Here is a 14108-nt window from a genome sequence, read left to right as displayed (position 1 = left end):
GCATCCCTCCAAAATTGTGCATACTGTTCTTGATTAGGGCTTTTTTGAGAGCGAGGTCTAACATTTTTTGAATTGAGCAGCAGTACCACTAAGCAAAAGGTTTTATGATCCCTTCTGTGATGTATGAAGCTTGGACTTAAAAGGCCATTCTGGAAAAGTGAGTCATGCTGAGCAAGCTGGGTAATACATGGATGTGGTGAGTTAAATGCTGAGCTACTTTTCTAGCTTGGAGAGAACAGTGCCCAGAAGTTGGAGCAAAAATCTCTCTTGTAGAAAAATTTGTCAAGAAAACTAGTGATTAGGGAATGTTTTTAGATACATGCAGCGAGTGTCTATGTTGAAAAGGTAGCCACTAACCTTTGGAATTTTAGATCAGGAGTCAGTGGCAATTGTTTTAATAAGGTAGTATCTTGCAGAGCGGTATGTGTTTTTGGAAGCACAGGGAGAATTGAATGGAATGGTTAAACAGCCTAGTTATTGCTAAAATGTGCATGTACGTATTTAGTCCTACTTTTTCTTCTCAAGGTTGTTCTTTAAATCATAAAGATGACTTGTACTGTTCAAACTGTCCATACATCCATACCATTGTAGAGACTTGGTACTTGCAGAGTGATCTAATCAAAGCGTGTTCATTTTACTGACATGCAGTGTTGAAAATTCTGTGTTTTTCTAAAACTTGGATTGTGCATTGTCATCTGAACAGCAACTTTAATCGTGGTTTTCCTCATACAGACTTTTCATGAGGGGGGCTGTTTAATATAGGTGAATGTTTGGGAGGAATGGAACTCTTCACTAGCTTTGAACCCAAGATATCAAATGGAAAAAATTTACAATGAGTGCTACTTTACTTTTCAGTGGTTAGTACCTGTGCTTCAGAGAGGATGGTTATTATTTCTGTTTTAAGAGATGGTTGATGTCACTTCTGTGGATGTACACTCAGAAAGTGAGGATAAATGCTGGTTCTTGCTTCAGTGATTCTGTGAGGTTTTTTTATGCACATCTCAAAAGAGTCCTTTAGTAAAAGAGATAATTAAATAAACAACATGCACCTGATGCTCTGTGGCAGTCCCTGAGTCTTAATCTGATCTCTTGAATCTTCTCTCAAAAATATGTTCAGGGAAACAGTCCTTCTCCTTGGAAGGAATGGTGATCAGGTGACAAACTAAAGATACAGGCTGTTAGCAGAGTATAGGACAGACATGGCAGGGCAGTGTGAGAATGTAGCTGTAGCAATGTGCAGTTTGCAGTGCTGACCCTGCCTCAGTGCTCCCTTCCTCCTGACTGCCTGCACTTACTCCGAGAGGTGGCTGCCAATATTTGAAATACCTCAAGTAACTCTAAGGTTCCCTGTAGAGAGGCTGTGGTGCATTGTGTATGTGTTAGACTATGGAAGACAAAGCTCTCCTTTCAGTTGATAAAATCAGTCAGATAATGGGATTCTGACCTCATTGCACTAATTGCTGGTGAACAACTGTTAAAAAATGGGTCCCCTGCCCCCAGTCAGCTGAAGGTTTTTATGATAAGACAATTGGAGGGAATCTGTTGGAATTTAAGGTGGCTGTAGTTTAACTAAGCAAGAACAAAGGTGAGTATCTGTAGAAAACCATCCTGGTCAGTGTTGGAAACAACACTATGCTGCAGCTGAGTGCTGAAAGATGCTGTGTGTTGGGAAGTGACCTCTTCATTCCTTGTTCTGGGCTGGCTGAGGAAGATTCTGTTTTCTTTTCTTATACTTCCTCAGGAAACTGTGTGTTTTGGATATTGACTTTGATTATGTTGATTTTTAATTGAATGATAAATATCACTCCCTAGATACATAACACACTGAAGAAATTCTTAAGAGTTTCAAATTGTGATCGTTCTGATAAGCTCTTCTAAGTCTTGTTCCCACAAGTGCAAGCCAAATGTATAATTCTGCATTTAACCTTTAGAACTTGGAAGTTCAGTAACATCCTACTGCTGAACTGGACATCCCCAAGAATAATGGAAAATCAGTTTTAGAAGCTAAAGAGAAATGCAGCAGGATGGGTGAGGTGTATGTATGTCTGGTGTGTCATTCTGAAGTGGAACTCTCACTCTAAATATAATATTACAGATAATACTATATTTAATAGTTTTTTTTAGTATATAGAGAATAAATAAGTGTTTTTTCCCTTTTTTGACACAACTCAATACTAGTTCTTCTTCTTGTTTTTTGTGTCTTGAATAAGAATGCTGTCACAGTTGTTATTTTAGGAATGTTTTTTGACATGAACATTTTATTGTAAGTATGGTGTACACAACGTGACACTGCAAGCTTGAAGCAAATCTGGTGTTCTTTACATGGTTGAGTTTGTGATCTGACCATTCACTTCTTGTGGTTTGCATGCTGTGGAAAGAGCTCACAGCTGTCAGACACCTTTCCTGTCCTGCTGTGTTCTGTGGAGAATAAGAGCAATATGCCCCCTGAGGTAGCAGAAGCAGTTGCTTCATTTTATTGTCTGCAGGACAGCTGTCAATGCTGATCTGCAGAACCAGGCTGGTAAAGATGCTAAATGCAGCTTACTGCTTCCCACAGGAGGTCCTCTTTGTAGTCTGGAGGACAAGCTGTTTTAGGTAGATATCTAGATATTTTCTCTGAAAATGCAATAATCTCCTTGACCTTAGTGAGAAATGGATGGCACTGTAGATATTTAACACTTATATTTATTTATCAAAAATTGCTGTTAAATTTCATTAGAAGTTACATGGTTAAAAACTCGTTTGTCCTCCTGTATCAAAATTTGATCACAATTGAGGAAACAATTCCTTAAAATCTGTCTTGTCATTCAGAACACAGTTCCTTCCTATGAAAAGCAGTGAGTTAAAAAGGGAACAATAATTCCCCTTGTAAGTCCCCCTAGACTTGGAAAGAAAGAAACATTGGGGAACTATTCTGATTTGGAGTTCAAGAATGTATAGGTGCTCTGGCCTTAGTCTGAGCTGGGGTATAGAAATCTAAAGTGTTGATCTGCAAGAAACCTGTCATCTGGAACTTGCATTATTTTTAAGGTAGAATACTAATTTCTGTGGCTGTTGTTTGAAGCTTTCCAAATGTGAACTGGAACTGTCTTCTTAAGCCTGTGGGTGGCTTCAGTGCTGCTGCTGGCAACAGCTTTTTTACCTGCAGTGCAGGTAAACTGAGCAATGCTATTTGCAACATCACTGCATTGCTCAGTTCAGAAGCCAGTGTTTTGTTAGTGTTTCAGAATGCTTGAAAGAAAACTATGTGTGCATGTGCACACATACCCATGTGTGGGAAGGTGAAAGTTGGATGAAAAAAGACATGGTATAAAAAACCTCCCCAAAAAATGAAAACAAGAACCCCCAACCAACAACGAAAAAAACCCCAAAAAACACATCCTTGAGAAGAAGGAAATAAATATGTTGAGAAGGAAAGAAAAAAATATTTGTTTTTGTTTGAAGGACACAAAATGTTTGTGTGAAGCCCACAAAGGGAGCTTTCTGAAAAGATGTTTACTTTGAAATGTTTATTTCTCAGGGCAATTCCAAAGATGAAAGAGTTGATCAAGATTTGATGTTTCCAAGATTTTGAGCAAATGATAAGTTTCATAACTTCCATATTGATGAATTGCAATGTCATGTATGACTCTATCCTTTAAAGAGTAATAAAACGCCCAACCCACAAACACATCCATCCATATACAGAGCTGGGAATACTAATTGCCTCTAAAAAGTTTTAGGACAAGCTTAAGGAAACTTTTCACTTTAATAAAGCAAAAGCAATACATAAAATCATAAAATAAATCACTGGAATTGATACCATTATTCTTTCTATTCTTTTTTTTCTTAATATATGTGCTAAGTTCTAGGCTTCTCAGGTACAAGAAGGACAAGGAGCTGCTGGAGAGGGTCTAACATTGGCCACAAAAGTGAAGGATCTCTTATGAGGGGAAAACTAGACCTGTTTAGTCTGGAGAAGACTGAGAGGGGAATCTCATTAATGCATATAAATAATTTCCCAGGCAGGTGCCAAGAGGATGGTGCCAGACTCATCAGGGGTGCCCAGTGACAGGCTGAGGAGCAGTGGCCATAAACTAAAACACAGGAAGTTTCACTTCAGCATGAGGAAGAGCTTCTTTCCGTGGAGGGTGGCAGAGCCCTGCAAGAGCTGCCCAGGGGGGTGTGGAGTCTCTTTCTCTGGCGACATTCTACATAACCTGGATGCATTCCTCTGTGACCTGCTCCAGGTGACCCTGCCTGGGCAGGGGAGTTGGACTGGAGGTCCCTTCGAGCCTTAAAAATTATGTGGTTCTGTGTGATTCTGTGATGCAAAGTCATTGGTAATGTAGGTGTAGGAGTTTGCAATGTTGTCCACTTGCATTTCAAAGTATTGAAGGGTCTCTGTGAAATCACAACTCCTGTTTAGGGTATCTTAGTATTCTCCTATATTCCATGTTACTGGGTGTTAGGCTGTATATATTTTTCAGTTCTTGCTGAGTCACCTTGATTTCCCTTTAATTAGTGGTGAATATCATGAAAAATAGAACACTTTGAGTATGGCCTAAGAGCAGCATCACAACAGGGACCTCAGCTGATGGTAGCACAGCTCATTCTTCTGCCTCACTTGTTAGTGCTAAGTGGGGTGAGTACCTTCACAAGTCTTCTTTAAACTTCCCTTGGTCTTTTGTGAGGGAATGCAGTTCTTTGCAGATGAAACTAACTCAAGCCATTTGTGTCAAAGCCAGCACTCACCTCAGACTGCCTTTGAACTGTTTCCACTGTTCTTGATTGGACTGTTTGGGCATGCAGAAAGAATTAAAATAACATATTATTTGCTTTACTGTGTAACTAATGGATATTTGGTGTTTCCAAGTCTTGTGCATTTCAAGTGGATGTATTAGTAAAATGTAGGGGAGGTGGTAGCAATAGTGTGAGCAGAAAAATGGAGGACAAAAGTGGAAAACCTGAGCTTCTGCGAAAGGAGAAAGGCTTTAAAAATGGCAGCCTCAATCTGACTGAGCAGTGAGTGCCCTGTCCAGGTTTAGAAAGGCTGGTGAGTTTGTGAGGTTGGTCTGGGGATTTTTTGCATTTGTCTTGGACTTTTTTTGTTAACTAGTAAGTCTCCTTACACTTCTTAGAAGCATATTACATAGGGAATTTCTTTTTTTTTCTTACTCATGGCTTAGCTGTTGTCTTGTTCTGCTGCAGCTCTGGGTTTGCCAGCTGCCCTGGATCTAGTGAGAGCAGTGCTGAGCTGGTTGAACTGGGTTTTATCAGTTGGTGCCATACCCAGATGAGGTGGTGTTGTTTGCCCTGTACACCCAGCTCCAGCAGGGAGCACAGGCACTCAGAGCCATGGAAATCAGGTGCCCTGTCAGCCAGGAGCTCAGCTGTGCTGGCTGAGCGGCCTCTGTGCTGACACAGGGCTGGACCTTCGCAGTGCTGCCAGGACAAGTGCGGTACATGAGCAGGGTTAACGTCGCTGGATAATTGCAGGTAGAAATGGGCCGTTTATTTCAATTACAATGTAAATTACAACTTGGATTGGATTTTATTGGATTCCTGTTGCACCTTCTTCTGAACAGGCACTACTTCGAGCTTTTTGCTCCAGAAGTTTACTTGCAGAGAAAAGTCTTCACTTGTTGATGAGATGTTTAGCCTGAGAAGCTCTTGCCAAAACTAAGACAGAATGAGAACATCAGAAATAAGGCAGAAAATCAGTATTCCTTGACCGTTTAGCAAGCAAAACATTCTGTTTTGTTTCAAAGATGGCTTTGTGTGTGTAAATTGTTACTGTTTTAGTATATATTTGGTCTGAGTTTAAAAAGCTGGAGAGAAATAATCTAATTCTGGGGTAGAGTTGAATCAATTTGTAATGCGAAGGAGCAACATTTGGTACTGAATTGAGGAGAATTACAGCTATTTGAGTGAAATACATCCCAATTAAGTTGCAACAGCACTTTCAAGAGAAATGAACTCTGAAAGAGAAATGAGCAGTAATGTGGCACATCCCAACCCTTGAAATTCGAGCGAAAAATGCAAGAGCTTTTTGGCATTATGAGAAGAACTCGCTTTCTGAACCCAGTTGCAAATTCTTATGTTCTGAAATTGGATCAAGTTTTCAGAGGTATTGTTTGTGAGAGTAAACACTCCTACTGCTGTTTGTTGTGATACTGGTCTGGATTAAAAGTTCTGAGTACTTCTTGTTGTGGCGGAGTTACTGTAACCGGAACAAATTGAGAGCAAAGTAGATTTTCAGAAAACCAGCACCACCATGTTGCAGAGATGTTTGTGTTCTGATTCTGTTCTTTAATTAGCGATTGCATGCTCATGAGGGGGATGGGTATGGAGCAAAACACTGGACACTCCCTCTGGAAAGGTAGAAAATGTAACAGCAGGATGTTCACTGCGTTTCCTGCAGCCTTCCTGCCTGCTTTCAGGCCTTGGGCTCTGCTGGGTTTTCCTCCCTCATGCTATTTTCCCCTTGCCAAATGTTTGCTTGTCGTGGCACACTAAGTAGTTCACTTTTAAGCAGAAATGCAGGTATGTCAATATTGTCATAATGTTACTGTTTAATCTAGTTACCTTAGAGAGGACCTTGTAATTTCTGCAGTGCTACTGTTCACCAAAATAATTAGCTAAGTGCACTCCATTAAAAGTGACCTGTGTGCATAATACAGTAGCACAGGTACTTAATCTGTAGCTGGATGTTCATGAATTAGTGGTAATCTGCATATAATTAAAACAAGCAAAAACAGAGTGTAAGTATGAATGTTAGAATATAAGACAACTGATTGGACTGGCTACATCTATGATCTTAACGAGCAACCAAGAGAGCCTGTATCACAAATGCTGCTTGTAGTCCTTCCCTTGAAACTTCTTTATAACTACATGCTCTGTAATCTATTTTGCCTATTCTTCCCCCCTTCCACAGGAAGTTCAGCTGTGACATAAAGGCAGGAAATGTGTAATGAATGAGCCAGGCCAACTTCTTCTGTAGCTATTCTATATGAATATTAATATTACTTTTGAATGTAGTTTTTGTTTGTATTGCACAGCTATTGAAAGTGAAGTCTAATCTTTGGTGTTTTTCTTTTCTCCTTAGAGCACAACAATGGAAGAAACAGCTATATGGGAACAACACACAGTGACTCTTCACAGGGTGAGTTCATACAATTGGCTGTGTGTGCCTAACGCAGGATACTGGTAGTTTGTGAAAACAATAGGAAAAAGCCAGATGTCAGGAAGTAAAAGGAAGGAAACTGTCATATTCCCTTGTTTAAATTTAGAAGTGTTGTAAAAGCTCCATGTGATAGCTCTATTTGTTTGTTGGGTTTCAGAGATAAGCCCGACTACGAATAACCATGCTAGAAACAAAGCTTTAGATTACATCTGTACCTAACTGAAGGGAGGTAGAAATCTGTGTTCATTCATGGTAGTGCTGTAACTATGCTTGAAAGTTCTAAAACTTTATTTGCAGGGACATAAAACAGTGTAGTTGCATATAAATAAATATATTCAAAACAGTCTTATTTGCTTGCCACTTTCATGCCCTGCACAAAGGAATGTGTGCTGGGAGCCAGAGAATAGCAAGACTGCTTTTGCATTTAGACTGACTCCTCTTGTTTGAGTTACTCCTAAATTGAGTTCCATGCAGTATCATGAAGCTGAGTCAGTAAGGAATTAATTCTTAGGAAAAATCAGAGCAGGGTGGGATGCCATTTCTGGCAGCAACTTGGTATTAAAGCAGCTGTAGAATCATGGTCCAAATAGCTGTATTCATCCCAAAACCAGGGAGATGTGGAAGTGTTTTCTCAAGGGAACAAGTTGTACCATTTGCCTTCAGAAATAAATAAATAAAGGCATTTTAAAATTGTAGCTTTGGTGGGATGAATGGACCTTGGACAAAAATGCCAATGTGTAGGTCAGGTGGTCAGGAAAAATGTTAATTCTCTGTCAGACGTGTTAGCTGTTGATTCTAAAGGTTTAAATGTTGTTGATTCAAAGTAACTGTTTGGGTAGGTGCCCTTTTGTGAAGGGAACAGTTGCACTGAGTTCGACCAGAAGGCTGACAAGTACCCCTTCTCTGACTGCAGCCACCTGATGAAAGGAAAGTTAAAGTACAAATGAAAATGTGTAGTGATGTTTATCTAGGCTACTCTGTAAGCTTCCAACAATTTTTAGGTCAACAAGTTTTTGAGCAAGAAGTTTTATTTCTATATATAATTAATTGCCCTTTATTTTCATCTTGAAGCTGTCCAGTCATCCCTGTAATCTCTGTAAACTTCAGGTTTTTACGCCTATTACTAATTAAATCAGTACTGCTTTATAGTCAAAACCAACCAAAAAATGCCATAGTAATACAAGGTTGACTCATAGGCTTGCTGATAGCTCATTTTCTCTTGAAGGGGACCTTTTCCTGGTTATTGCAGCAGTAATTTCAGCGACACGAGAAGCGAGATGTTTAGTCAGTGCACAAAGAAATAATGAAATGCTGCAATATGGTGTTACCTTGAATGAAATTCTAAATAACTGGTAGGAACCAGAGATCTTATTTTTGGCTGCACTTGCAACATAGTCAGAAGTTCTTTTATAGCATTGATGTGAAAGTATGATTTGGTTATAATTTTGGTTATGATCTTCTACGTGCCAAAATTCTGCTGGCTCTTCTGGTGTGACTGTTTTGTTGCTGATTAAGTAGCTCTTACTTAGGAGTTGAAAGTTGATGACATGTACTAACTTCAATAGCATTAATATAGTCAGTTAAAAACAAAGTTATTTCCATCTACCAGATAACAAAACCAAGGCCCTTATGCTAATATTAAACAAATATATGCTTAAAATTATTCTTAATGCTAGGAAGAGGGGTTTTCTGGTGAATTCCAGCACTCCTGTCAAAAGACTCATTAGAAAGCTTTTTGGTAAGTAAAGGCTGGAATTTCTCATCAAGAGTTTTTGTTGCCTTTCTTTACCACCCTTCCAGCTTCCTGGACTGGACTGCTACTTAACTCTTAAGAGATTGAGCCAGTCTAAAATTCAGTTAAACCTTACCAAGTTTATCTTTTACTGAGAGATCCTCTGGTGTCATGTACTTAATTGCAAAATACTTGAAGGTGGAACCATGCACTTTGTATATCACTTGGGTTTTTTTTCTACTTGTAGCTAAGTTCTGTGTATCTGTGGTAGGTGTATCCTTCCCCAAAGCACAGAAACCAGTATGTACCTACCTTTTTGTCTGTCCCATGCTGCACTGTGGGAAAGTAGAATAGTACAGCTCTTTTTTTTGTGTTTTTCTACAACATCTGACAGGTGAAATTCTGATACATGGGGTTTCTTTTAATGCAGTTTTACTTAAGGTGCATGTTAGTATCTTGAATAATCTGCAGTGATCAACATCTTGCTATTTCCAGGCATGTCTAGGAACTAGGTTCAGGTTTCAGAGAACAGTTCTGATAATCACTTGTTTATCAAGATGATGATAGGCAGCAGGATAAAATGGAAAGTAGGGAGGCTGATTTTTGCTGGAAGGTTTCTTATGTGACCTCTTAAATTTTCAGAAGGATTGAGGATTTGATTTTTTAATTGGATGTGTATCTGAAGACCTTGATTTGTCTTATTAGAAACTCTTTATCTGACTTGTAGGCCCTTTTAACTGCTGTCTGTATGTGAGACTGCGTTGTTTCAGGGCTTTTGAATGAGAACATCAAAGTATGAAATGTAGTCATCTCCATACCAGTGATTTGATATGCAAGTCTCCTTTTAAAAAGTAGTGTGGCATCAGCAAGATAAGGTTTACAGTGAGTTTCTGCTGCCCTTAGCCTGATGTTTGTGTTTCTTACCTTGAGTGGAGAATTTAAAAAATATTTTTGTTTATGGTGAAGTAAAGATAGAGAATATTTAAATGAAGTTTGACGTAAATGTCTTCATTATCTCTTTTCTCTCTTTCCTTCCCCACCCAATACGGTGCAAACCAAGTTGTGGTTGTTAAAATAATGGAAAACTAAAAGCAGGAGTGTCATGAGAGGGAAAATATTACTGTTTTGAAAGTTCTTAGTAAGATATTTGTGTAGGCTATTATATATTCTCTTTGATTTTAAAACAGAAAAAAACCCTCACCTCTGGTCATGAGTGGGCATGTAAGATCCTCCTTCATGTTAACAAATTCCACTTAATTCTTGCATCCCAGCCATGATTTCTGGTTGAACTATCTGGGATATATTTTGAAAAGAAGTTCATTCGTGCTCTAATGAATTAAAGTGGATGTAAAAGAAGCAGTAAGGTGTACCCTTCCCCAGTCCCCCAGACTTAGAACAACTTCTTCTTGGCAGCAGTATGGACTAACTGCTCAGCTCCATTTCTGAGCACTGACTCTCCAAATCTGTATTTCAGTACTGTTGCTATTCACTGCCTACAGGCAAATCTGAAACATCTTTTTGTGGCCTATATTTTGGGAGGAAATAGGAAACAGGTTGGTTTTGGGCAGTAATTAATGTCCAAAAAGCTGAACATCATGTGTCTTTGCAGCCAGATGCAGACTGCCATGTTGCCTCTGCTGTCACTGTAAGGTTATGAAACTCCTTGCTAAGCCAGGTCATGTTTGTTAAAAAGTCTGAAAAAGAGAAGGTAAAGTCTGCCACCACAAAGTGTGTGCTCTGTGAAATAGGGGAGTGGGATTGACCCAAACCTGATCTTCCCCTCCAGTGACTTCATTTTGCGTAGTTGAAAATTGCATAGATTCTTGAGTAAAACACACCATTTTAAATGGTAATATCCTCAAAATGTTTTCTGGGCAATGATGAAAGAGCTAGATGGTTTGCAGATCAGTTATATTTAGAAAGCTTATTTCCCACCCTTGCTGCTTCCAGGCAGAAATGTAAGCATCATTGTTGTATCTTGAAATATCTAACAGGAATAACTTTTCAGAGTCATTGACCTTGCTGTAGAGGCAGGTCACCCTAGAGGGAAAAGATTGAAGCAAATTACTTTAGTTAAGATGCAGATGATTTGCAAGTGCTGACAAGGTTTTGATGTATTTAATGGTACAAGTGATCTTGGTATTATTCGTAAGAACTGAGCCTGCAGTCATACTACTGTGTGCTGCAGTCCTGTCAGTTCCTGAGCTAAGTGAGGTCGAGCTGGGTAAATAACATAATGGGCAAACTCAAAGAAAGTGTTGCAGGAAGTCATATAGGGGTTTGAGTCAGAGTTGCAGCTCACTGGAATGGTTTGTTGTGCTTAGTTAAGATTGAGGTCTTGCTGATGACCACTGAGCTCTAGGCCATAAAAATGTAAATGAGAACTGTAATCTCTTGGAAGAGACTGGGTAGTTACTCCAAAACTCTCTGCCTTCTAAAAGTGTTTATTTTTAATCTATCTCCTGTTACTGGATTGCATAGCATTGATTGGTTCATTGATCCTGCTTTCTTTCAAAAACTTGTATTCATCTCATGGGACTGTTTGTGTTTGGCATGGGAATGCAAATTGTGACCGTTAGATATTGGAAAGTAAAAATATTTCTTGTTACATTGTAGGCCCCTGGATTTGGATTTGGTATTGCAATATCTGGAGGAAGAGATAATCCTCACTTTCAGAGTGGTGAGACATCAATAGTTATTTCTGATGTGCTGAAAGGAGGCCCAGCAGAAGGACTGCTACAGTAAGTGCCAAACTATACCTGGGTTCTGATTCAGGGGCATTCATCTTTGTTACAGTAGTTTAACCTCCTAATTGTTTTGGTCTCAAGTTGTCTGTCTATAACTGTTGGTGTAGTAGGTTTATAGCACAGGCAGTTTGCTGTTCACCAGTATTTTCTTCTTGTCATAAGGTATTTATACTGTACATTGTGATGTTTTCATGTAGAGAAAATGACCGTGTTGCAATGGTTAATGGAGTTTCAATGGATAATGTCGAGCATGCATTTGCTGTTCAGCAACTGAGGAAAAGTGGGAAGAATGCCAAAATTGTAAGTGAATGTATTGAAGATTTAAAGTTCCATAGTTATAGAGCAAAAGTGAAATAATGTAATGTCTGCTATAAAATACAAGCATGATGCAAGGTACTTGAATAACACTTGTGTGATGTTTTGAGTTTAAGTGATGTTTATCGAGTGGGTCACTCAAAATATTTTTTGAAATGTAAATGATGATTGCATAGTGTGGCACAGGGTAATTCAGACTCATTTTCTTTATGGTAAAGTTCTCAGATTACCAAGTTGTGGCAAGTCAGCTTTGTTCAATACTTGTTTACTCTGTTGGATGCACTTTTACTGACTTTTTGAAAGGCTGGTGTATGCTAAAGGACAAGCTGTTCAGACACTAACACAGTTCTTTTTGTGCTCAGTAAACAGTTTGCCAGAAGAAAGTATAATTACCATAATTCCTATAATTTTGTAGGCTTATTCTGAGTGGTTGGGTTTTGAACTTTTGCAAAACAGAGCAGGTCATCGCCAAAGGGTAGTAATCCAACTTTTTGTAGACGTTTGGGGGTTATGTTATAAAAAATAGAACAAAAATGCACAATGTTTAGAAATGTTTTAATTAATGAAAGCAGATTTCTAGGGCTTGTAGAAAAGCTTTTCTGCTGATAGATTTTTTAGTGCATTTGTGTGCTTTAATGCAGTTGCAAAAAAAGTAATGTTTTGCATTTGTGGATTTGGCAGCAATTCTTTAAAGCTTACAGAAGGCAGTGTGTGGCAAGCTGTGCTGGGCTTTCGGTATCTTAAATATTTGGTGTGTAGATTTATGTTAAAAAAAGTGATTGATGAAAACTTTATGGTAGAACTTAGTTTGGTTCTGTAATTCCTAGCAAACAAATCTCTGAACAAGGCTGGCTCATATTCTGGAACCAGCTGTCTATATTGTACATACCAACTTCGACTTCCAGAGCAACTGCTCCCCTTTGTCCAGGTCTTGCATAAACATTTCTTCGAAGACTGGAGACTTCAAAGTTGAGGAGAGTTACTGTCAATAGCATACTGAGTATACACTAGATTACATGTTAGCAAAAAAGGGTTTTAGCAGTAACTGATTTTGTGGCTTTAAGCAAAGGGAGGGCTTTCAGATACGCAGCTCTGAATATTCTGAATACAGAATATTGTATTGTGCTACAAAGGCTGTTAATTGTTACCCTTTACCACTTGTGCGAAAACAGTAAAAAGAACTAAAAACTGTAAAACCAGGTTTCTAGTAATCTGTATTGATAAGTCTCCTGCATTAATTGGATGTAATTTTATAATGAGGATGCAGCAACTCAGAGCATTCACAAATACATCTGTGTGTTTTGAATGCTGGGGTTAGCTTGACTTCTGACATTTAGTAACACCGTTAGCATTACACAGCCGGAGGCTGATATCTGCTGTTGGGTTGTAGACTATCCGAAGGATGAAGAAAATTCAGATTCCGTGTCTCGACCAGACCCTGAACCAGTGTCTGAAAACGAGGACGACAGCTATGATGAAGAAATCCGGGATCCAAGGAGCAGCCGTGGTGGTCCCAGTGCCAGCAGGAGGCATGAGAAGAGCTGGGTCAGAGATCGCAGCGCAAGCAGGGAGAGGAGCTTGTCTCCAAGGTCAGACAGGAGGTCTGTCACCTCCACCAGCCAGCCTGCAAAACCCACCAAAGTCACACTGGTGAAATCCAGGAAAAATGAAGGTAACTTATGTGTACATCTCTTGCTAAAACTTTTGCTGTTTTTTAAAGGCCGCCAGCTTTACTCAGTGTGGTGTTAAAGGCTGAATGAACACTACTGTTAGCAGTTTGCCCATTTTACCAGTTGCTGGCTCAAAACTTAAAGTGCTATTGTATTCTGGTGCTATTTTTCATATTCCAAAATCTGTGTGCCTAGTAAAGGGTAAAGTATTATGTAGTGTAAATAAATCCCAGCTGCAGCCAACATCTGGTAGTCAGCAGCTACATACCTACACTTTAACTGAGTCTTTAGTTGGTGTCTTGTTTGGAAGAAGAAAAATTGTAGGTAGCATCCAAATTAAACTGTTGAACAACAGCTCTGATTATAGGCAGTATTAGAAAAAGAGACTGATATAATGGTAAAGCTATAAAGTATTTTGCTACAGCGTGTTGTGCCAAGTTCACTCTCCTCTTGTGTTGCTGTGTAAATGCTGTATAAAG

General features: G+C 39.1%; 1 protein-coding gene across 1 annotated transcript in view; it reads left to right on the top strand.

Moving 5' to 3' along the window:
• Positions 1 to 14108, top strand: part of LOC117001998 (tight junction protein ZO-1-like) — a 137444-nt gene that overhangs the window by 110460 nt on the left and 12876 nt on the right. The window contains 5 exon segments of the mRNA XM_033070768.2: positions 7088 to 7144; positions 11514 to 11638; positions 11842 to 11944; positions 13350 to 13380; positions 13383 to 13631. Of these exon segments, the coding sequence (XP_032926659.1) occupies positions 7088 to 7144; positions 11514 to 11638; positions 11842 to 11944; positions 13350 to 13380; positions 13383 to 13631 (565 nt within the window).

Source organism: Catharus ustulatus, chromosome 12, assembly GCF_009819885.2.
Source record: "Catharus ustulatus isolate bCatUst1 chromosome 12, bCatUst1.pri.v2, whole genome shotgun sequence".
In the NCBI taxonomy this organism is placed as follows: Eukaryota; Metazoa; Chordata; class Aves; order Passeriformes; family Turdidae; genus Catharus; species Catharus ustulatus.
Note: the sequence above shows the minus strand (reverse complement) of the source record. Positions and strands in the feature narration are given on the sequence as shown.